A 24,326-nucleotide genomic window follows, 5' to 3' on the forward strand; every position below is an offset into this window, starting at 1 on the left:
GCTAGACAAGGATCGGAAACGGAGCTCCCATGGGTCGTCCTCGTCTTCTCGGAGTTCCTCCACAGATCGAGATCGGGATCGGCATCAAAGGGAACGTGAAGAGGTCAAGAAGCTATTGGATGGCGGGAAACTGAACAAGACCTTCCAGATTCCGAAATTGTCTAAGAGCTCCTCGCCCTCCACGGCCAAGAATCCAACAACCGTCTAACTCCGACCACATCCCCCAAACAGAGTCACTTAAGCTACTCTTCCAACTCAAGCCCCAAATATATTGGAGGTGGGAGTGTCACACCGCCCAACATCAGCCCCAAACACCCATATTCAGCGCCATCGAGTGTGCCGCCCCTTCCCACCACCTCGCCCAATACGACGCCAAAGGCGAGCTCCAGGCCGTCACGTCACGTCGCCCACCTATGGAGTGGGAGGCCAGCCACGGCACGCCTCAATGTGCCGCACACGTTCCTGATCCGGACAAATCATCAGGTTTGGAGGGGAGTGGCAATGCGGAGTCCTTGTCGAGTATGAGTGGACCCGCTAAAACCGCCCAAGGAGATGGAGGAGATTTTGTGATGACAGTACGGCTCGTTTCTACTGGAAAATGAGGAGTGCTGGAATTTTTATTGTCATGAAATGAAGTTGTTTGAATGTTCAACGAAATGTTGGATGGATCAAGAATAAAGTGAAGCCAACTATCGATCACAGAGAGCTATTTTTTATATAATGTTTTGAAAAGTTATTTACGTGGCTAGCGTAGAGTAGGAAATTAAAGATTTTTTTTGTGATTGAGGCGTTTAAATTTTTTTTTTTTTTTGTCAAGTTTTTGAAAAATGTATTGTTTCAAATTGCACCATCGTCATGGTGAGGAGGTGAGGGTGTCTCGTGGTTCTCTTCGAAGTTGAAATTCTCTCCACAAAACCCGCCAAAATTAATTTTTCCTTTCAATTCAAATTTTAATTCCTGGCACTGCAAATCTCTATCAATTGATATTCTCTTGGATATGAAGACATTTCCATTGAAATTATCAATGCATTTTCAATCAAATTGCAAAATTCAAAATATTTGTTTCCTAATGATTTATCCAGACATGGACAGCGTTACAATGTACATATTTGACGCCGCCAAATGTGCTCCTAATGGTGTATGCGGACATTTTAGAAACCATGAACTACAACCTCTCCGACCAGAAATTGAAAACAAATGACCAAGATAATTTTATGGTTCACGCATCCTGCTTCCAAAGCCCAGGCATCCTTATCGGAAACCCATCTCCTCTCTTCCTTCTAGGTTAGGTTAGGTTAGGTTAGGTTAGGTTAGGTTTTATTCTCTTCTCTAAGGACCAAAATATCAGCTGACCCAAAAACGGAAGATGTGTAACGGCCATAAACTACTAGACGATCCTGGAATTCCAATGTCAATCATCTTGAATTATAAAAAACAATATACATGAAAATTAGACTATATTGACTGGAAATGATCAGCAGTAACCTCTTAAACAGGATGGAGGGTAAAACCGATGGAAGGTAAGGCCTAACTCATCGTTTAGCCCCGTTTCCTAATGAGATCAAAGTCTACTGGGGTATACGGCAACAATTTGATAGACCAACAGTTAAATTGACAACTCCATGATCCAGATCGACAGAGAGCTTCTCCTTTACCTCTGTATTTATAATCTGACATCTATCAATCCGGGTGAGAGTTACAAAATGGTTTAGTTTCAAAACCAAAGAGAAACTCAACAAACGCATAAAGATCCTGAAATGAAAAATCAGCACTGGGCCTCTCAAGCTGACACCCTTCGATTTCATGTTTTTTTCTTCTGACTGATTTTGGATTTCCACAGATGGCGTTGCACGCCTGAACAAAAAGTATTTTCCAGGGTGACGAAATAGTTCAAAACAGGTTATGGCAACTTCAACCTCTCTGATGTAAAAATAAACCTATTTGCATTAGTCTCTGATTCAAAAATTGACTCAGAACTCCTGAATGATGGGAATCTTTTTGCTTGTAATTTTTTGTTGATAACAAGGTAATCTTTGGAACTTGTGCCTGCCTGATTTATTTGTTTGCCACAAAGCCAGATGGTAACTCTCTTGCTTGTACTGCCCTCTGATTATGGCTACCCCAATTGAGAGATATTTCCACTCTGTCATCACAGCCAACATCAATTCTTACTTTACCTTTGGGCTATCAAACCAAACATAGCAGATTAGAAAGCTGGGATTCTACCAACACGCCAGGGCTGCCACCATCAATCTGTGTCTCATTTTCGGAGAGCAATATTTGGTCGCAGAATGAGATACCACGCTCTAGTCTATGGACTCATTGAAGCGGGAAAGGAAGATGACGTCATCGTCAAATTTTGAGAGATCACTCCTACTTTTGAGGCTTCATATCTCTTTGCTGAGGGAATTGTAGGTTCAGTTCTTTTATCCATTAAAGGAATGATTCATGCAGGTAGGTATTTTTATAAACTGTCTAAGTTTCACTCATTATCATGCATAAAAACTAATTTTAGAAGAACAAAGCCGTTTTGCGGCTGATTTTTTTGTATTTTAGAATTTCGTATTGTTGCAATAAACTTTTTGAAACCTTAGAAACTGTTATTGTCCAATATTGAGATTTATATCTTGGATTTTTAGTACCTCTACCGTTTTGAAAAGTGCCCCAATGACCTCCCAAAATTTGTACTGTTTTTCATCGTGCAGCTGCTACTTCAATGTGTCAATAAGAGTGAGGGATAACTAAAGACTTTTGCATAATTTTCTTCACAAAGTATCTTCACAATCACAATTCATTTACTCACACCTTTTTCTCCAGGCTAACTTGCCCTGTGGACTCTCATGTCTAACTTAAAACATGAATGCAAAAAAAAACATCAGTTACTTTTTAAAATGCCACAATGATGCAGGTCTATTGCGAAACAAATTTAAACGTCTCTAAGTTCATTGCCACACAAAAAAATAGTCTGTTTCATTTCAAGGAAGAAATCATTTGACCGGTAGATGGCGATAACTTCAGAAATTGATGACGCCATCTTGAAAACGTCCATGGAACATTTTGATTTACACAAATAATCACCACTAAAATGGCAATACTTGCGTTTCAAAATCATCTCTTGTCCCGAAGTCTACCCACGAATATTGAAAACAGGTCAAGAGTCTTAATCTGACCTTTGGCTTTCGACAACAAAGCTACCAAGATATGATGGTTATTTTTCGTGCAACAACATCCCTTCCCAGCTTCAATTCAAGGCTTTGGCGTTCATCACAGAGACCTACCAAGAAAACTATCATGATTCCCGATAGTAATTTGTGCTCTGCCAAAAGCCCACCTTACCCTGTAAGTCTCGACCATCTTGCTCTATATGAGTCACATGAACCAATCGTGAAGAGAATGGCTCTTCACTAATGAACATTCTTCTCTTATCCAAGCAGAAAATGATGGGAACCTTAACTTGGCTGATCTAAAAACCTTTTGCCATAGACATAATTGATATGCTACCACTAGATTAGGCGTAGAGTCCAATGAGTCTTTTGTCCAACCAGTGACCATAATGGCACAAGCAAGCATGCATGCATGCATGCATGCATGCATTCACTTTTAAATCAATACTCACTAGTGGCGTGTACAGATCGTATCATCTCAGTCCGAGAATTGATGCCCTCGGGGTCAAACCGTTATCATTTGCTATTCACCATTCCATTCAATAAAGTCGTTGCCACACAAGGCACAAAAAAGCGATCATCATGAGGCAGGAAATAGGACATTTGAACGCTGACACGCCGAGAAGAAGCCTCTTTTTCAAGAGCGACAAAGGATCACGCACGCAAAGAGCACCAAATCAAATGGCACTTTTTTCAGTGGGGGCTCTTATTATGATCTAAATAAACATTTGCGTGGTTAGATGTGTGGCTATCATTTTGGTTTGAAACCATTGAGTTTGGGGTTTGGTTCATGTGGTATTGTGAAGATAGTGATGAAGGATTCATCTAATGAAAGGGATGACGGACACCGAAAGTTCGATGTTGACCCAAAAAAAAGATCTTCAACGTTAATAGTGGAGATGAAGGCTGGGTAGATTTACTTTTAGTGGTGAAAAGGGCGGCATCGTAAATCAAAAGGCATTTGGTGAGAAACTTTCATGCCATGAACAACCATCCGTAATTGGAAGACTTTCTATTGCTCTTCGAAAAGCCAAAAGAAATCTTTGTGGTTGATTTAATTATTCATTCTGACTCACCTACTTTTTGAATTGCTTTCTTGATATTGATAGATTTCTCCTTATTGTTAGCTCGAACATTCGATGCTATATATCGTAAGTGTGCAAAGAGAACACTTTTAACCTTTTATATAGGAAATGTATCATCAAGATAAAATTACGTAAAAATATTGCGTTTATGGACAGGGTGTAAGGAATTACTTATTCCACACAGACTAGTGTCAATTACTTTCAAATCACAACCAACTGTATTCACATTGGGTTCAAACATAATAATAATATCTTTATTGCGACTCATAGTCATGTCATGGCATAAGCATATAAAGGAAAGATGGTGTATAGATATTATACAGACTTTAAGATGTATAAAAGAAACATGTCAAAGATGATAAAAGCAATAACATAATTGACTAGAGAGTGATATCACAATGAATTTGACTAATATTGTTTGAATGCACATGAAAAAAGTGAAGAGGGTGGGAGCAGACAGTACAGACACAGTTAGGTAAAGGTAAGTGAAGAACTTCAATTCTAACAACGGTGAATTAGAAATGCAATAACTTGGTTTTTAAATGCGATTAATTGCTTATTTTTTTTCTAAGTTCCTACAGCGATTTTGACACTTTTTTAGCATTTTGATTTCGTGACAACTTTTGAGACTTGATGCAATCAATCAATATTTGTAAGGTTATGTCTGTTTACTCTTGTTATGTATTATTATAAAATGCTGTAAAACAAGAAGGCTAACATTGGCATACATTTGGAATGTGTTTATGCAACATCATATACATACTTTGTCATCATTTGATAGGATTCGAAAAGCCAACGATTTTTTCTCCTCTTCCTCTCAGAGAACATATTGCTTCTCCTTCAAAGGATCTTAATATGAGGAAATTTCATAATATTGGTTAAAGTAATATTCCAGTCCACAAGACCTGGCAAGTTCATGGTTGAGAAACCAAATTATCGTAGATCGAGTTGCAATATTAATGATATTGTATGTCTTAGAACCAGAGCTATGATGTCCTATTGATTGATGATCCATTCATTTTGATATGGATAGTGGAGGCAATCCACCGATTAGAACGTGGCTGCCAATGTGATCTACACATCCTGGTGTCAAGATCCTTCAAAACGCGTGGACAATTCGCTTCTCACAAATCTGAACAACTGATGCCCTAATGACTCTCACAATTTTAGGCGAGCAAGGACGTTCACTGAGAGTAGAAAATAAAAAATAACTCAATAATCTCCAAATTAGACTTCATTGTGAATAGGCACACAAGGGCGTGGGTTGTTTAATGATCAAGGTTTCCCCATTTGCATAATACCTAAGGAAACTGGATGGTGGGAGGGCGATTTTCCAGCGATAACACATGTCGACCTACTACAGGCCAGCCAAATCTAGATATGACAGAAAACTGCTCGATTTCCAAATCTCTTGCTCGTTTTCTAAACAGTTTTTGTCTTCGACCATTCCCACGTGGTTGGTCAAGAATCGCGAATCCGTCGGAGAGAAAACGTATCTTGTTCCGCTTCGAATTGGATCGTCATCTTTCAATTAATATCGCCACGAAACCGCGGAAATGGTGGCGACAAGTTTCCCATGCAATTACTAACCACAAAAATTGGCCTTTAACTCCGATCGAGTCACACAAGTCTATAATTAAGATGTTCAAGTAGCTCGCTTGTACCTTTCATTTAGACATGGCAACCCACAAGGGAGCAAACTTGGGCCCTCATGACAAGAGGAGTTGCGTTCATGCTTGGCGTCAATTTAACGGGTGTTTTGATCATGGTGAGTACGACTTGGATAGACCCACTTCTTGAAATGTAAATAAAAATGGCTAACTGTGCACGATTTGTGCATTACTAATATTGGTCGGAAATGCCAGTGGTCCCCGAGGTGTAATTCTGGACGGCTGGCAATTAACTACTCATATCCATTAACAATAATGAATCGAAATGTACTATGAAAAAAGAGTTATCTTCATAGGTCCTGTAGATGTCTTAAGCATTTGGCCATCCTCACGCTTCCTCTGTGGCGAAAGGTTACATTTGGAGCCATTTTTACCCGGAAATGTCTTACCATCAAAAATAAATGTTAAGATGCTCTAAAGTATGCCATCATACTTCTGGCTAAAACATTGGAATACAGGTGGTGGCGTATTCTTTTCGATTCATTCGGCATTCCTTTGACATGACCTCAGTCAAAACTGTCAAAGGAGACCCGTTCTAGGAATTTCCTCAAGATGATGAGGCTAATTCAAATTTGGTTCCTGTAAATTTTCCTGGAACGTCTCATCCCTCATCTTTGTTCCGCACGAAATAGAGTGTAGCAAAGTTAGTAAACAATACAAAGAAATGCAAATAGGCCCAGGAAGACATGCATAAATTGTGCTGACAAGTAATGGCGATGTTCTCAGCAATTATACTTGAGCCCACATCAAGCCGAAACGCCATTTGAATATCACATCTAGATTGCTCTCACAATGCTGCTCACTTCTAGAGAGCAGATTTGAACGTTACAAGCTTTTTTTGTAAATTACCTCGTGATCGACTCTTTAATGAACAATCTTCGAGGTTGCTGTATTGGCTTCAATGTTGCAAAAGTTTGCCAACATACATTTTAGAGATGTAACATGTTAATAACTTTAAGTCGAAATTGATGTATCTCATTTGGGGCATAAACCCGACAATTTTCTCTTTATTTCAGAGGGGTAGAAAAACCTGATTGAAAAATGGGGGATATTTGAAGGCCACCAATGGGGAGTTCTCCTTGTGAGTGTACTTCCCCTGAATGTTGGGATAACTATTCATAAAATAATCCAATCTAAGCCAGGCTGAATAAAAGTAATCTAAAAAGCAAATCATTATCTCGTAAAATAAAGCATTCTGCTTAATATCTCTTTTGGCAAGAATCAAGGTAATCAGAGTCTAATAGAAGGAATAAAATGACCAAACGCCAGTTGTTGCGGCGGAGAAGTTGGTCCTTAAGCTATGTGACATTAAATTGTTTCAATGATTTGTTTGACGTGAGATATGCAAAAGTGAGTGCATTTTCCTCCTTCCAGTCAGTTCAGAAACATAAGAATTGCCGTCAATTGCTAAAGTGAGTGGAACCTAATGGATCCATCATGGTTTCCTTATGGTTTCAATTATGTTGTATTTTTGACCAAACTTGTCAATTTGCATCACAATTCGATATCACTATGATTTAATCAGTTTTACAAGCATGCGCAAAATCTACGGAAATTGTCAAGTCAGAGGGTCAGTGCACAAAAATACCGATTTCTAGACATCATTCGTCAATGTTCTTTCTTTGCCCACTTCGATATCATAAGAGTAGCAAAGCAGAAAAGAGAAATGTCGTTAAACTTGCTAAGTAGAGATGTTAAAAGGCGCTGAAAAGATTGATGAAAAAGACTTGAGCTAATTCAAGAATTTCAGATACTTTTAAAGACTCTGGTCACTTCTGGATGACTAACTTAAATGACTACTTATGTTATTTTCTTTCCTCACCTCTTTGTGATTCGTTGATTTGGACACATGTTTCTTTCACAAGTTGGAAGCATAATATTTGCTGATGGCTACATGTATATAGACGGGTCCATTAACACAATGAGAATTCAGCATGGTCCAGTGAACTGATGAGACCATTTATTTTGGAATTGAAGTGTGAAAATCCCTCGACGAAATGAACTAGACAAAGGAATCCGACAGAAGGCTACTAATGATATGAATGGCAATATTACGTAAGCCTGAGTTTCGTATTGATCACACAGCACTTTTCAATGTAGGATACTCTTATCTGTAACAATTTGAGGGGCCAATCCATCTATTACTGTTGGTGATGGGCACATGTTATTATTTAATCAGGACAAATGAAATGTATCCGTACAAATAAGTTTATGTTTATAATATATAATCATTATTCCGACTCTTGACCAGGTCATGGCGTAAAAATAACTATAAAATAAAATATGATGTATAGAAAAAATACAAACGTATTTAGTGTTACTAATTAAACGTATGGAACCTGAGCCTCAGTACTTATTCGATCTATTATCGCCATTTTTAAGTGTCGTAAGCATTTCCTGATTTGACATAAGGGTAATCAATACAATATATCGTATGGTATTGCAAAGGTGATAATTAGACCTTGAAAAAAGTATGTGCATTGGCGATAGACCTGTTTTTGAGAAACATACACAAAAAGCCTGGAAATTTCCTGATTTCTCTGAAAACAGCTTGAGAGCTTCAAAAATCCCAAAAGAAAGAAGAAACGAGACATGAAATTAGAAAAAAAAAGTTGCAATTTGTTTGGTTCTTCAAATTCTCTTATGTTCTTTTACGAGGCAAAAATTCCTTGAATTTGATTTTTTTTTCACGATTTTATTGCTCTTAAGAATGATTAGTTTTTTTTTATCGTGCAATACGCAATGCATAAAATCTATTCTAACTTCTTTCATCATGTAGGTCTAACAGTTCTATTGGGAGAGGAGTGAGGAACATCTTTCACTTTAGGAAACTGGGCCAACCACTCTTCCCCCTATTCTCTTAAAAATGACTTCCGTCACTGGGGTTTGAACCCATGGCATATTGGGTGAAGGTTCCCTCTATCCGTGAGCCGTCCCTTAAACCGTTCGACTACCCGGTACTGATCCAAAACTGAATTTTTTTTTGTTAAAAAAAAATTCTGCCGTATGTTCTCGCTCCAGCTGTGATTTCAATATTCACCAATGACGGAAGGCTCATTTTCGGACCCTTTATAATACTTTGTATATCGCTAATACGCAATCTTTTAATCAACTGAAAAGGGGAGTAATCCTCCGGAGCAAATGGAGCAACGATAAAATCTGTCGTACTTTCCTTTGATATAGCAATTTGCCAAACATTTTTTAAGGTCGGTCTTCTTTGTCATCTGGTATTAGAGCTAAATCTAAGACAAAGAGCGTGTACGAAGGATTCAAACCACGAGGTCAGTTCCGTGAAATCAAGGGATGCTTTAACATCTATTTCAGGCAATCTTCCCTGAAGCATTTCTCAAAATGGAACCATCATCTGTTCATTGTCCTGATCCAATTGCGGGGCAAGGTCTTTTTGAAGCTCAGTTCTTACATTTCCTCAGGATTGATCGCAATTTCTCTAGGGTATCCAAATGAACTGGAAAAGGAGCAAAATTGACTCAGGGCTCTTTTGAGAATAAACAAACCCTGTTTTTCCTTATTCTCCCCCTAATTTTCTTTTGGGTTGGTCGTTTCAAGTACTTGACGGTTTCCGAGTAGTTTCAGACGCTTAATGTGGACAAGGCCAAAGGAAATGGCCCTTTTGTTTTTCTTGGGTCTCGACTTCTAAATAAACTCAGAGGCGTTTCCAATTTCCTACCTATTCAAGTATAGATTTGCTTTGTCTCTGGTCTTTTTTTTAAGCCGAAGGACAGCTTGTTAAAATTAGAAAGAAGCGGGCGGTGATTGCAAATCTTGAAGAGACTGGACTTGGCTGGTGCTAATATTCGCAGATGAGAATCGAAATTGGCATCATTGATCACCTTGGGGGATTTCAATGAAGGTTTTAATGACTGATGATGATTTCATTGAAAGGAAGATGACGCTGAGCTTTGGGATCATCAGAAGAAGCGAGCCCTTCAATTTCCATGGACACTTTACACAATGAGACGCGGCAAAAACGGAAAGGGAAAAAAAGATTTCCAATAAGAACCAAAAGACCTAAACCTGATGAAATAAGAAGTGATCCCAGCATAGAATTTGGTTGTTTAACCTTGAGATCTGAGACAAAAGACACTTTTTCGGATCAATTATATTTGAAAATGATTGTTGGAGTCCAGCACGACGATGGAAAAGAAGAAGAAGAGCACCAGGAAGAGAGAGAGAGAGAGCGACAGAAATTTGAATTCCTTTGGATGGCCAAGGTTGATGAGGCATGCAAGGAAATTGGATCCGATGATTAATAATCTCAAGAGCCAATCATCGTTGGCCAAGTCTGGTGGTGCCTCAGCGGTGTCATTATCCAGGTCTGGCTTCTGTTCGTCTTCTTTTCCTTCACCACCATTATCATCGCTGAAATCAATTACTTCTGCGGTCGCATCATGATCTTTTTGTCTCGCTTCCAACGCCAGGATCCTCCAAGAACCAGAGATCCCTTCACACTTCTTGTCATGATTCAGACCCGCCATTCAGACTAGTCCAAAGCGAAAAATTAGGCCATAGGTTAGCCTTTCAAGAGATTCGACCAAAGAACTCTTCCAAACAAAGAAATTCCAGGCCCTTTTACAATTGTGAAAAGTGTGAAAAAAACGAGCCGAACCCTGGCCGGCAACTTGGGAATGCGTGGCTCATTGTCGTCACTCTCCCCTGTGAAGTGGGTTTGAGAATCTCCTCCTCAAACCCCTCCTGAATCCTGCCCCTAAAGTGAGTGACCACCTGGGGCTAATTGTTTGGAATGACTCGTCGGCGAGTCGTCGAACCCAATGGAGGATCTTCCACAACTAGGATGAACAAGACTTGTTGGCAAGACCGATTATAAATGCTGAGGACGTGCTTGATGTTGGCAGCATTTGATCCAAATCTGACCTTACATGTGCACCACGTACTTTAGGCAGATCCAAAGGAAGCCACTCTCTATGATAAATGATGTGATCGGAGGTTTTTTGGTCGTGGATTCGGACAATATGCGTGTCATCGCTCCATGTTTTGATGGGGAAAAATCGATCTTGGGATCGAGAGGTAGTTCGAACAACTGGTCAAGAGTGTTCTTGCCCCTTGTTAATAGGTCGCCGATGATGTCAAAGGTATTTTCTTGTCAAACCACTAGCACTCTTTGTTATCGGAACCCTCAAATATTTGTCAGCCGAGAAGGGCTGCGTGAACCTGTCAAGTTATCCAAAGTCGAGTGACCACTCATCGCAAATTGTTACTTTCTGATCCATTGAGGTCGCTCCAGGTGGAGTCGGTTCAAATATATCTTGGAAAACGATGCCTCTTTGGCACATGAATGGAAAGTGGAGAGCTCTTGCAAGCATTGGCGATTACCACAAATCACACCTTGACTGCCGAGGGGTTGTAAGCAAATTGCTCATTAGTTTAAAGACTCGCAGACTTGACGGAGCGAAAGCTCCAGGGCTTTTTGGCATCTATTGTAAACATAATGCCTCCAGTCTGAAGAAAATGAGCGACATCCATCTCCTTGGTTTCTGAAGTTGAATACAAGGTTGGCTCAAGAAATGAGATTCACTCTTCCCAGCTCTAGAAGTGTCACCAATTGGGCGTAGAGAATGTGTGTGACAGGTTTGCAGTGAGCTCAAAATATGTGGCTGTAAATTTGCGGTTTTACAACCATTGTTATATACACCGGACAGCTTTGAAGAGAGTGTGCATCGATGGTTACTTGGTCATGACCTAATGGCCCAATAAAGTTTCGAATTGTTTGAATTATATGTACGGCTTAAGCATTCAATCTCTTTGTGAGTGGGCTTGCACCAGCGAGTGGGGAAATTTGATCTTTCTGACAAGAAAATTCCTGTCGTATCTTGCCCACGATATGAGCGTATCCAGCATCAGCTTATCTGGACAAAAATCATCGAAGATTTCCCTGTGTCAACTCCACATGACGGCGATAACAAGACCATCCAACGACACAACGATCCTCGCTCTTGTTGATTGTTGACGGAGTTTCAATATCAAAAGAAGATGATTGCCACGTCCAACAACAGCCAAGGACTTCCAAAACGTCCATAATTCCTTGTGTCAATTCAAAGCTCATAATGGGCCTGGCCAGGCCTGTGCTTATGGGCATCCTCCCCCGAGTGAGCAGGAGCAGTGCATGCAGGAATCGCTCCGAAACAAAAAGCCCGACTTTTGTAGTTGGATCGGGACGGTCAAGGTGTGAAGTGGGTTTGAGAAACAGCTCTCACAGAGAGGAGGATCTGAAAGAAAAAGGATAGAATAGTAATCGATTCCCACCAGATCGAGAAAAGTGATTCAGAAGAATAGAAGCAAACCAGGACTCAGAAATTGCGTGTGAAAGCTACCCAGGGGGTTCGTTTTGGATTCCATTGGATATATTGTGACATGAGTCAGTGTGATTGTTGATCATTTGGCCTCAACTGGTGTGTGAGATTACCCGTATAAAGTTATCGAAAGAAAATAAAAAAACTAAATAAAAAAGTGAAACGTTATTCAGTGTGTGTGTGAACCCCAAAGTGTGTGTTAAGCTTGAATGAGTTGCAATTGACACAAAGAGTCATCTTTGCATAAATTATCATCAGATTAGGTAGTGAGAACAATGGACTTCCCTTAAAAGGTAAGAACTAATAAGAGTCCTAATAGCCACCAAATTGAATTTGATCCTCATCCATCAACAAGGCTGCAACACACATTGTGAATAGAGTAAAGTGCACCAAAGGACTCCTTGTCGTGATCTAAATTCAAGATCTCAGCCCTTCGTTTCGTGGAAAATAAGGTTCTCATCCAAAGACGAATTGATCAAGGGCATGAGAACTCATCACTCTCGAATCGTCCAATGTCCGTAATCATGATGAGGTCCAATAAAATCCGACATTTTACGATAACCCTGAGACCGCAATCCTATTTCTATGCTCGTCCATATCCACTTTCTTGAATTGACTGATCCACGATTCGTGGTTTAACAAAAAGATGAAATATATCCCGAGTTAAACGAAACCATTCCAGATCCAGATTTAGAGCATGATTGTGCGGTTGTCAGACATCATCTGATGCATTGAGAATTAGTCAAATGACAGAACCATGACTTGACAGGACGCACACGATTTCTCCCGTAGATTCGGATTTTTAAAAGGCAATGGAAACATGTGATGATGCATATAGATTAGTGAAATGCACTTCCAGTCCGCTCAACATCAGTAGCCAAGGGTTGAAATTCATTTTAGGCCCATCTGGTGGAATAATAACTGGCACGCAATCATTTTTACATGTGGAAAGTACTTGGCTGAATAGATATCAGCAACTCCTCAATCGTCATTGTAGCTCTTTCGTTCAATTGCTCTGTTTATTATAATTGAAAAAAGTTTAAAACATTTGTTTCTTGCAATAAATGCTGTTCCATCAATATTTAGCCTTCAAATGGGATGCAAGAAAAGGAATTTTGTTTGAAAACATATTCGCCGTTGCAGCCAATGTAACATTATAGATTAGATACACCCTTCAGCGACAGCCAAGTGATTTAAATTTCAACCCACAGTATACGAGAGAATGCCACAATAATTCTGGAGTTTGGGTAATTCCAAGACTGGTGAGCGGAAATCGTTATGTTTCAAGTTATGCATGACTAAACAATCAGTATGCTCATCTGAGTCTCATTAGAAATGTATGAAAAAATCACTTCTCTCTGTTTCCCCGCTCAATTGTTACACAATCAAATACCATCATGTGCGTCGACAATATAATCGATTTTGGAATGAGGTATTATGGATAGTGGAAGACTTTGGACTCCAAATGGCCATTTGAGGGCAAAGCGTGAGGTTAACCTGAGAACTTTCGAATTTCCCGCCCTTGTTCTCGAGTCTAGCAGCGATTTCGAAAAGGGTCAGATTGTATACGCTAACGCTTTGACAGTCCGAAAGAGGCCATTCCTGGTCTAAATTGGAATATGAGTGGGAAAATTGACAATGGGAAAATGAAAGGCTGAACTCACGTATGCGCAATAATGACGTTGTTCACCTTGTTTTGCGCTCTAATGGTGACAATTTTGTGACACAGCGGTTGGAAGATAATTTCATCACTTTGAGCCATTCAAGTGGCGAGGAACTAAATAATCAAGAGCACTTCAATGACTCGAGGACAAAAGTTGGGAATCATGTCGATATCCAAGTACATGGTGCTTTGTACAGGGGCAAAAACGACATGGAGAAAGAGTGGGACCCTATCTTGATCATCATCAGCGTCTTGCCTGTGCTGAATAAGTGCGAATGGCGAAATGAGCCTCGCAGTCGAGCTTTTTTTTTATGACAAAGCAACCACATTTGAACAGAAGGAGCTATTACATCGACACACGACGAACGAATCTAAAGCAATCCGGACTACTTGATGTCTTTTGGCAAAAACAGGACTTGCACAATAGATACGAAAGGTTCCATTAAAACGACATGCACCCAGCCCATTGAATAAAAAAGCCACCCAATTTTCGCTTGCCTTTAGGTGTAAAAAGAACAAGAACGGGAACCTCGTCAGTCTTTCAGTGTTGCGAGATTTGTCGTGACTCTTCAAGGTGACGAAAGTGTGATTCAGCATCTGACTCATGGGCAAAATCAGTCAAATATTTCTAGATTACTTGTTGACCGTAGACAATCATTTGGTGAGTTTTTATTGAGCCGCCTTCGAATCATAGACGAGTTTTGTCCGTCGTCTTATTAGGTGCACCTTTGTCGGTAATTTTCTTTGCTTTGCTAAACCCAAAAAACTGTTTTGGTCATTGGCTGAACAAATGTTTGGCTCAATTTGGGATCATTACTCGGTAAGAAAAAATATGTCGGTCATCCCCCTAGATCCAACCCATCAATTTAAAAAAAAAATCTTTATTGGTTTCAAAACTAACAATCGCCCTTGATTTCTGAAATCTCAGCCATTTTTTAGTCAAGATCCTAGATCTTGGCTTTCTCCTTAAACCAAGTTCCAGGGATGCCAAAATCTGTTCGTGCTTTTGTTCCGATGATCTTGCGTAACGTGTCATGTGCTTCGACTGACGGTCAGCCATGAAATCGTGCCATGAACCAAAAAAAGCGTCTTCATCTATCTTGCCATAGTTCAATCAATGGTTTCGTCATTGAGATCCAAGCCGAAGTAAAGGGGCAAGAAATTGGCGGGTTACAAGCAAGTCCGTGATTGAATGTCTCAATGGCGGTCTCACCTGGCAGCTTGGGCTCTTTTTACACATTAGATCCGGTGGTCTGAAAGGTCTACCCAACCCTTGAAGTGAAATATTAGCAACTATGGAATTGGTTGGTTTTGCCAAATCCCTACAATCAGATCATGATTGTCAGAAAAAAATGAAATTTGAACAATGTTGCTTTGGTCTAGAATCGGAAGAGAATGATGATGATGATGATGACGGTGTTTTCGTGGCCCTGATCCAGTCATAAAATTGAGGGAAATATCCGTCGTGCAAAATTAAAATGAAACTGACCTTCATCGTTGATTGCAACCGACAGCTTTTGGCGTGAAAAAGTGGACAGAACAAGACAAATTAGCGACACTTCATGGAGATTTAGCGCTAGCATTTGTGGCTGTTCACTCGGATGGATCATGAATAGAAATATCGGAAGTTCCAAGTAGTAAAACCAACATCGTGCAGGGACTTTTTTGGCCCACTCACATACCGCTCTTTTTTCATAATAGAGATGCACCACAAAATGGAATTAATTCATCTCTGTCGATCTTAAAGAAACAGGAAGATGATTTCGACGATCGTTGGTCGTTCCGTTGGAGTGGATATTTGCGGTGGGGTATGCTTGATCAATTTCATTGTTTTCCAAATAAATGCCAATAATTGTAATTGCCAAACCGCAAAATCGTCAAATCAAAGTTGCTCTAGAAAACTTCCGAAATCAAAGAAGCATGGTAATATTTCACCACACCACCCTCTCTCTCCTCGGATTTTTTGGCCCAAACAAACTAGATTAGTTTCCGCACATCTGCTAATGAATATGTGTGTAGTACAAACCACTAAAACACCAGGCTCTCCCGATCAATTCAACCATTTATGTGACGCCTACATTTTTGGTTTTGAAATAGCCAACCATGGTTACATTGGATAGAAAAAGGTATGTATAAACATCAAACAAATAATCATGCAGAAAACAGGCCCCGGTTTATGGTCAAACAAGGGGCTAGCACCTACCTCACAAATCCTATCTCGAGCTTGTTGATGGCATTGATAAATCTGACGAGAGAAACAGCACCTGGAACAAGCCAGGCCCATCCCTTCAGATTGTCTTTACACTGACCATTGCCATTCATCATGGTTCGATCCCAACGTTGATTACGGACAGCGTCTCAAGCTCAGGTCCAGGTTTTGCCCTAGGAAGCTTGAAACGGCAACGTGTTTGTGTGGTTGGCCATGCATATGTGTACAATTTTGAATGAAAAATGCTTAGGCACTTGAGAAGGAGGAGGAGTAGGAGGGGGTGAGCCCTGCCCATTTCCCTCAGGGTTCCCAAAGGTCAAAGTCACTTCCTTGAGATTTTGGCGGAAAAGCGGGACACTAATGGAGCGGTATTAGTACGATATTAGAACATGGTGTGAGGTGAGGTTTGAAGAATAGCAAATACATTAGTGAGTAGGTATATTGAAGACACTGTGCGGGGCCCTGGATTCTAAAACCACAGTTGTTTGGGGTCATTTGTCTGGTGGCTGGCCCAAGTGGGTTGTGAGAGTTCCTCTCTAAGTAGGAAGTGAGATAAATGTTTGGGAAGGCAAAAACCATGAACGAAGACGAACCTCTCCCAAAGACGAAGAGGGAAGATCACGAGAACGATGATGATTAGTATAACGAAGAAGAAGAAGAAGAAGCAGGAGAAGAGAATGACGACTACAAACCCCATTCATGATCTCGAGAGATTCACGTGCGATGCTGAGAGAGCGGAAGAGGGGTTGGGATTTTCGGTGGTAACTGTCCAAGAGCATCATGCCACCCGGGTTATGATTAATATTCTATTGGGGATATCTTCAGATCTTGGACGAGGCCAATTCATCGAGATCAACCTTCAATCGGCTCATTGTGGGAGGGGTTTGAAAGGAAAATCCAAAATCCTGAAAACCAAGATGGGATGCCTCGCCAAAGCGGTCTTGAAACTTGGAAACATCGTTCATCCATTGGGTCGTTCACCCACCCCTCGTTCTGGCATTGCTAACTTCAATCAGTAGTTGTGTACAAGAACTTCTTCATCTGGGCCGTCCAATAAAAAGGCTTCTGGGAAGGCAGTTAAGCAAAGCCAATTCTGTCAGGAGTGAGCTGTTGCAACGTTGATGATCTTCAAGGTCACACATCATGAAGGCACCAATGCTCTGTGTAATATGGATGTTACACCCAACAACACATGGGCCAAAGAGTGCGTTTAGGGTAGAGGGAGCGACGAAAAAAATGGCCTCTCACGCACGAGGTCCTGAAAATTCCGAGGAACCCAGTAAATTTACACCCGAGGGCTCAATGAATCATCCAAAAGGCCCGATTGTGGATGGAAATCATTCCTTAGTGTGGAATCCTTTTCTGAATTATGCCGGGATTGCATGACCATAAATTTAGATGCTCGGCATGACGAAATTACATTTTGTAGACCGTGCTTAGATGTTTATCAGGTACATTGAAGATGCAGTACCCTAGGTGTCCTTCCACTGTTGCTTCATGATACTCACAAGTCAAGTAAGTATTACTGTTGCTCAGTGGGGTGGCTTTTAAAATTCTCAATTAGATATCTGAAAGAGTTACGTGTTAAGTTACTTAGATTCCGGGGAGATTGGAGCCTGCTCAAGAATCGTTATGTTGAATCAGGCGATTGATCAGTGGTATTATGACCCATGAAAAAAAATGACTTGGGTATGTAGAGTGTGCAGAAGTGTATTCTTGAATGAACTTGCCTCTTACGGTGACATATTCGTTGGCACCAACAGTCACCACTGGCTCGACCACAAACAGAGAACAGTTAGGTATTCAATTGCAAGGTAGGTCAAGAGGTTTTGCTCTGAACCCTCTTTGTTCAGGCCTAGCGGACTCGAAGGGAGCTCTCACTGAGCTCATCAATAATTCCACGTCATTCAGCATTGGAGCAAAACATCTTCAAGCTCCAGAATGACTTGGACTTGTTGGACTTAATCTGGAGGGGCTAAATTGGCAATAAAGAAACCCAAATCTGATGATTTGAGGACTTTAGACATGAGCTACGAAATCAGAGTCCCTTTACCGTTGAGAATATTGCGAGACCTCAAGCTACATGTCTCAACACACTCCCAGTTCAAATATGGCACCCATGAGTAATTGCAGAACTCCCTGACTGAAATGTGTTTGGCCTTTTGTCAAACCGTCAGGTGTGGGTGAAGATTTTGGAGGCCCATACTACAAATCCAAATATCTTGAAGCTGTTCCTGGCTCTGAAATCCAAGTCTGGTAATGTCCTCAAATTCACTTGTTACCTTCTGCCAATGTCTTGATGGCCTGGGCCATGATTTTTCGTTTGTTTGCCATTCTTGGCAACACTGAGCTTGTTGTTGTCGTTGTTTAACTAGTAAACGATAAGGGTGGCCAACACAAAAGATACACTTTGGCTTGGGAAAATGTAGAACTTTGATCAAGTCCTCAAAAACTTGGCACGTCCGTTCCTTCCCATCCATCACTATTAGACAATATTGGTTTTGACCATTTTTCTCGGGAATATTCTTGTTGTGAGGCTTCCAAAAATGATTAATTGCTTACTTCCGACTTGGAAGCCAATTTTACCGTTACTTGAAGAAGTCCTAAAATAAATTATCATCTGAAACTAGAAATGATTATGATCAACGGCATTACCATGCACACTTTTGGTCATGTTTGTTGTGTCTTGAGTTCGATTTTGTGCGCAAAAGGATGGTGACTTCGAAATTGGAGGAACGGTATCGCCACAGTACGTCTAATGAGTATTTCATGATGATTTGGTTTGAACTCATTTGCACAATTGTTTGCTTCCAATTCACTCGTCAGAGATTGATGGATTTGGGCATGAATTATTCCGAAGATTCCCCCCAATGCTCTGTGCACAGAATATGGATGAGTGAGTGGAGTGCCACAAGCATTTGGAATAATACAGGCCATATGTTACCGCTTTAGACCTACTGTTTTCTGTGTCCAATAAACCATTAGCCCGCAATAAATGACAACCTTTCCAATGGTAGACAAGAAAGTGTCTCCATAAACTAGGGTTGAATTAGCCAAAAGCATTTCATGTGTGAACAAAGGAATATTTGGAATGGGGTCTCCACACCCTTTTCACAATCTTTCTTTCCGTTCTGCGGCTTTTTGTTCGTCATTCCGACGGCAAAATCGGCCCAACCCTGTTCTTAAACAATTTACAACATCTTCACAGGGTGTCAGTGAGTCATGTTCTCACTTTCAAAAGACAAGCCCTTTTCTAAAGTTTGGAGCCGGCACCCTGTCCAAAAGTGCTAAATAAGCTTGTCATGATTCACGGAGACTCGCAAACTCTCAATCCGACGTTAGAGGAATGTCAATCCGATCTGTAGAAAAAATCGGGACTCTAAGCTATTGAATAAACACCCTAGAGATGGATGGATGGTATTCTAAATGCCTTGGGATGAGTTCAAATTTCTTTTGAAAAAAATCTACTTCCTACGCGTTTATCTCGAGAACTTCTTCTGTCAATACTCAAAGCATTACCATGGTTTTGGGAAGTGATTGCCCAAGACCTCCAAAACTTCCATCCTGATTTAAGTAAACAGCACTTAATTTCACATCAGTCATTTTGCTGTTGTGAAAGTTTTGAAAATCTCAATCCTTACACAGTGCTTTGAATAATTCATTTCTTCACTCATCTTATATTCTTGCAATTAAATTCGTTGATAAGATAAGTCAGCAAGAAATTTTCATTTTCTTTCCAGTATGTTGAATAGGGCATCTTGACACAAATTTATGGGAGAGACACTAAATGTGTTCGCACACTGTGGGCTTGCTGGAACCAAAAACACATCCGAGTGTCGTTTCTTCCCAGAACTGAAGTTGAAATGACTTTGTAGTGCTTTTTTTTCTCAGTTACATATCTCCTTTGCTGAATATTATATTTTACCAGCCTTGGAATTGAAAAAGTGTTTGTCAATATGATAAAGGCAACCATCCGAAAATTCTTTTTTTACGTCTCTTGTAAACCTTTTTTCCAGGTAAGACCAAAGGAAATACCATCGCCTTTGAAGGAAAACAGAGCCCTTTGGTTATTGTTAGGGATGAGACGTATTTATTTTCCTGATTTGCGTGAAACACTTTGTTTCCTCAACCCCTTTTACTACAAATGGCACGCACACGATTTCTTTCATTTACCATTTCCCGTTCCTCCCTCTCTATATCCAATCAACAGACCCTTCCTTCATCCACTTATTCCATTTAGTAAAGCAGCACCTCTCATTGGGGCGATGGTTCTCGTTGGTTCCCGTTGGTTGTAGCTGTCACCAAGCCCTCTCCTCGTCTTTTGACGTCCTTTGCATACTTAATGAGGGAAGGAGGGACAGGCCTCTCTTTGTACGAGTTGGTGTGTGTGTGTGTGCACTATGCACAATGACTAGATGTCCACAAATCATATTTCCTGGCTTTTGTGCCTCTCTTCAGTACTTGAAGAGAAGAGGGCAACACTCGTCCTTAAGGAGATGCACTTCTTTTGGGGCGCTGGCTTGAAAATGGCCAACCTCTGCCAAACTCGTCATCGCAAGCAGTGAGGTGGGGATCTGAAGATGAACCCAGTATACCCTTTGGAAACAGGTTCGGCTCATCTTCAGGCAAGTTTTGGGGATATTCAAGAACAGCGACGATGGCCAAGCCCCGTTATGAAGAGTCATTCGGACCGTAAACCCTGTCACGAGATGACCGAGACGCCATTCAATCCAAAAACCAACAATAAACCATAGATATGAAATGAAGTGATGCGAGCCAAAATGGTACATGATTGTGTGGCGGATAACGCGTTTGCTTTGTCTATCGTACGAACTGGCGAAAAGATGAGAGATGAGCAAAAACGGGATGATTTTATTTTCTTGAATAATATTTACTTTTTTGTGTGTGGCGTAATTTCATAGTATAATTCATTGTTTAAAAGAAATGCTTTAATTTGTTATGAAGAAACGCAAAAAGATAATTTCGTGGAAATAATGTTTGTAAAATGTGATTTGAACCTTTATGATGCCCTCTCTGTAAAGGTGACAAAGTTTACCTACTGCAATGTTAAGTCTGTGGTAGGCCGTCCGAAAAAGTAGAAGTCATGAATTGGTGTGGTCAACGCGTTGTTGATGAACTTTTATAATTGTCCTGACCTATTGATCCACGTTCAAGAATTGACCCTTGGTGCTGTGAACAATTGCGTATTGACATGAATAAACTCTTGAGTATATTTGGTTCCAAAATACACTCACCCCAACAAAACAGGTTTGAACTTTACCCAAGTCTCACCAACATGAATATCCATCCTTGCATCTAAATGCCATTTACACCTCGATTCACCTCTCAAAAAAATATCCACCTTGAGATCCCGTTGCCCGATTGTGCCAGAAAATTGACAATTCCCAGGATTGACTAGTGGTTCTCTTCATCAGAACCCGGGGATTTGAATGGCTCATGCTAATTTTTGTGATGAATTATGGACATCTGTCTTCTTTCTATGTTTTGCTTACTGGTGGTACCCACATTCAGCTTTGTATGAGTGCTTTACTCTTGGGATTGAGGTACGAAGTAATGAAGACTCGAGATAAGGGCATTCATAATAATTGACCTCTTCACCCCGCCCCTAAAATGGGCCCTCTCGTGAGTGATCCTTATTGTATAACGTGGCGTGCACATTCAGTTATCGTAGCCAAAGGATCAGAGGTTCAGGTGCGTCGTTCGAATCGATCTTTCTTCCGGTATATCACAACAGAATGTCTTGATGTTCCCAACCCACTCTGTATTGTCCTTGGTTTTGTATTGGGCCCCCCGACCATTGGGAAAGAGAAAAACAGCAACGGGTCGTCAATAGATCCATCATTCTATCTCTTGTAAGGAATGTTCTTGAAAGAAATACTTTTGTTCATCAAAATGTTGACTCGTGACGCACTAGAGACACTGATCACAAATATTGACGCCATGACCATTGGAATCAATCAATCTGTCCCAAAAAAAGGTATCAAAATGGAAAAAACATCACCAAGAAGAGGCTGAGTTCGAAATATGCATTCTCAATATTGAACCAAACAACTTTATCGGCAGAATGGACTGTTTTAGCGAACAAAAACATTCATCTACACGTGTTTTTTTTTCACTTCAAATGCTGTTAAGATGGGCAAATGTACAGTTACTTGGATCTCAAAAAGAAACTCTTGGTCCAATTTGAGGCTGATCTAGAATGGTCATTGACCCCTTGTTTTCATTCTTTAGGGCAAAGGAAATGATTGTTGTTAACTTCGCCTCTCGCAATTTTATACCTCTTTGTTGTTGTTTCAACAATCTAGATTAGGGTGGCCAATAAATGATCCGATCTTAAGGCAGGTCTGTACTTAGTATGTTCGGCCAAATTGATAGATGGGTGTCTGATGTTCTCTAGAGCGCAAATCGAGTCATCTACGACGATGGTGGAGTAAGGAGTGTGTACGCACTTTATTGGTGGTCAGGGTCACTTCCCTGGGCGTCACGGCCAACAATGGATCATTTTAATGGTCGTCTCGCAGCGTACGAGTACAAAAGGGTTGGGGTTTTGCGCCTTTGTAGCTTAATGGACGTGCCTAAATTATTTGCCAATAATCTCGTCGGATGACACTTTGCATAAAATCATCTTCACGCATTTCATTGTGGAACTAATTTTCCATTCACTTGGGCAATAGTGTCCGTCTAACAACCTGCAGTCGTTCATTAAGGCTGGACTTTTGATGGGCGTAATTTCAGCCGCAACGGGATATAACCGTTTCTTTCGCATTATGAAATGACAAGTGCAATCTTAAATCACATTAATGTAGGCGGAAAGGGAATTGAAATGTGTTGAAATGAATCGCTTATGATACATGTCGTTCTTCAATCCGTGAGACACTTAATAATAAGGACTTCTGTTAAACAACCACTCCGAATCCATCCATCATCTACCTGGATACAAACACACCCACCCAAATTTTGATTGCTCTTTTTCCCTCGCCAAACCGTTCCTTTTATGTTTTTGACCACAATTTGTATCCGGCCAAAATGTCAACGAGGCCCTAAACATGTTCTTCAGGGTGCGAGATATCTTGGCTTTTGAGCTCGAGGACCTCCCAAACTTTATCAGGAACCACCACCTCGTTCCGCCTTGCCCTAGAGTGATAAGATGGGCTCGCATGAAAATTCAGGAAATAACGCCGACATATCTTCATTGAGACCCATCAAAGCTACTAAGAACCTAGGGTTAGAGCGTACCAAATGAAGGCACGACTTTGATGAGCAGTACTGCATTCATTACCGACATTGAATTGTGCCCACTAATTATACTCGTTTGCGTATGAATGGTCGCTGTTCTTGTTCGGACAAGGAGCGTCTGGCACAACAGCGTAAACGAGAGTACTAAAGGAAGGTAAGGGACCGCATTATTTTCAATTTGCCCTGCGGCCCTTAAAAGCCTTTGGGCAAATTGCGATTAAAGATAGAATTTTAAATGCTTCCCCTGAATTTCAAACTTCAAAGAGGTTGGGTTTTATGAGGTGCCATGCTTGAAGGAAGGAATTTGCCTGCACTGTCTCCCCAAAGAATAATGTATAGGGCTAACTGTATTTCGCAACCAGAACCTTTGAGCACGTCCAATCACATACATGTACACTCTTTACCCTTCAATCCAACCATAAAAGCCTCTCAGCACATTTGTTTGTTGCTTATTGCGTCTCAATTTGGGCGCCCTAAACACTCAACTTGACCACAAGCTTTAGCAATAAACAAGCTTTGAAGCAGAATCTCAACATAGATAAGGCTCTTTTGGGCCATCAAATAACTCCAGGAACATGATACTTTCCCTTTTTGAGGATTCCTACTCAATTCAAATCCGACAGTTGATCTTGTGCTCAAATCAATCAGTTACACACGTCTCTCTCTCTCCTTCTGAGATATCAGAATGCAATCTTCATACAGATGTATGGCCTCATCCCCACCCACGTTTCACACCAGGGAGATTTTAGACCCCAATGTAGAGACTGTGTGGACCTTGGATTTGTTGTGGTTACATTCAAGACACTCGTGCCCTGTGAGTCATTAGCTGAAATGAATTTATGACAACTGTTCAAGTAGGTAGAGGATGGCTATGAACAAGAACAGGGAGAGAAGTTGTTGTAAAACAGAGGAAATGAGACATTCTTCAAAGAAGTTCTCATTGACTGCG

The 24,326-nt window shown here is 40.6% G+C and overlaps 2 protein-coding genes across 2 annotated transcripts in view; both read left to right on the plus strand.

Moving 5' to 3' along the window:
- Window positions 1–602, plus strand: part of LOC131882496 (mediator of RNA polymerase II transcription subunit 1-like) — an 11,126-nt gene extending 10,524 nt beyond the window's left edge. Inside the window, exons 6-7 of the mRNA XM_059229651.1 lie at window positions 6–202; window positions 261–602. Of these exons, the coding sequence (XP_059085634.1) occupies window positions 6–202; window positions 261–602 (539 nt within the window). The remainder of the gene's footprint in view (window positions 1–5; window positions 203–260) is intronic.
- Window positions 603–12,047: 11,445 nt separating this feature from the next.
- Window positions 12,048–24,326, plus strand: part of LOC131881859 (uncharacterized) — a 33,355-nt gene continuing 21,076 nt past the window's right edge. Inside the window, exon 1 of the mRNA XM_059228846.1 lies at window positions 12,048–12,541. The gene's annotated coding sequence lies outside the window, so the exon portion shown is untranslated. The remainder of the gene's footprint in view (window positions 12,542–24,326) is intronic.

This window comes from Tigriopus californicus, chromosome 6 (assembly GCF_007210705.1).
Source record: "Tigriopus californicus strain San Diego chromosome 6, Tcal_SD_v2.1, whole genome shotgun sequence".
In the NCBI taxonomy this organism is placed as follows: domain Eukaryota; kingdom Metazoa; phylum Arthropoda; class Copepoda; order Harpacticoida; family Harpacticidae; genus Tigriopus; species Tigriopus californicus.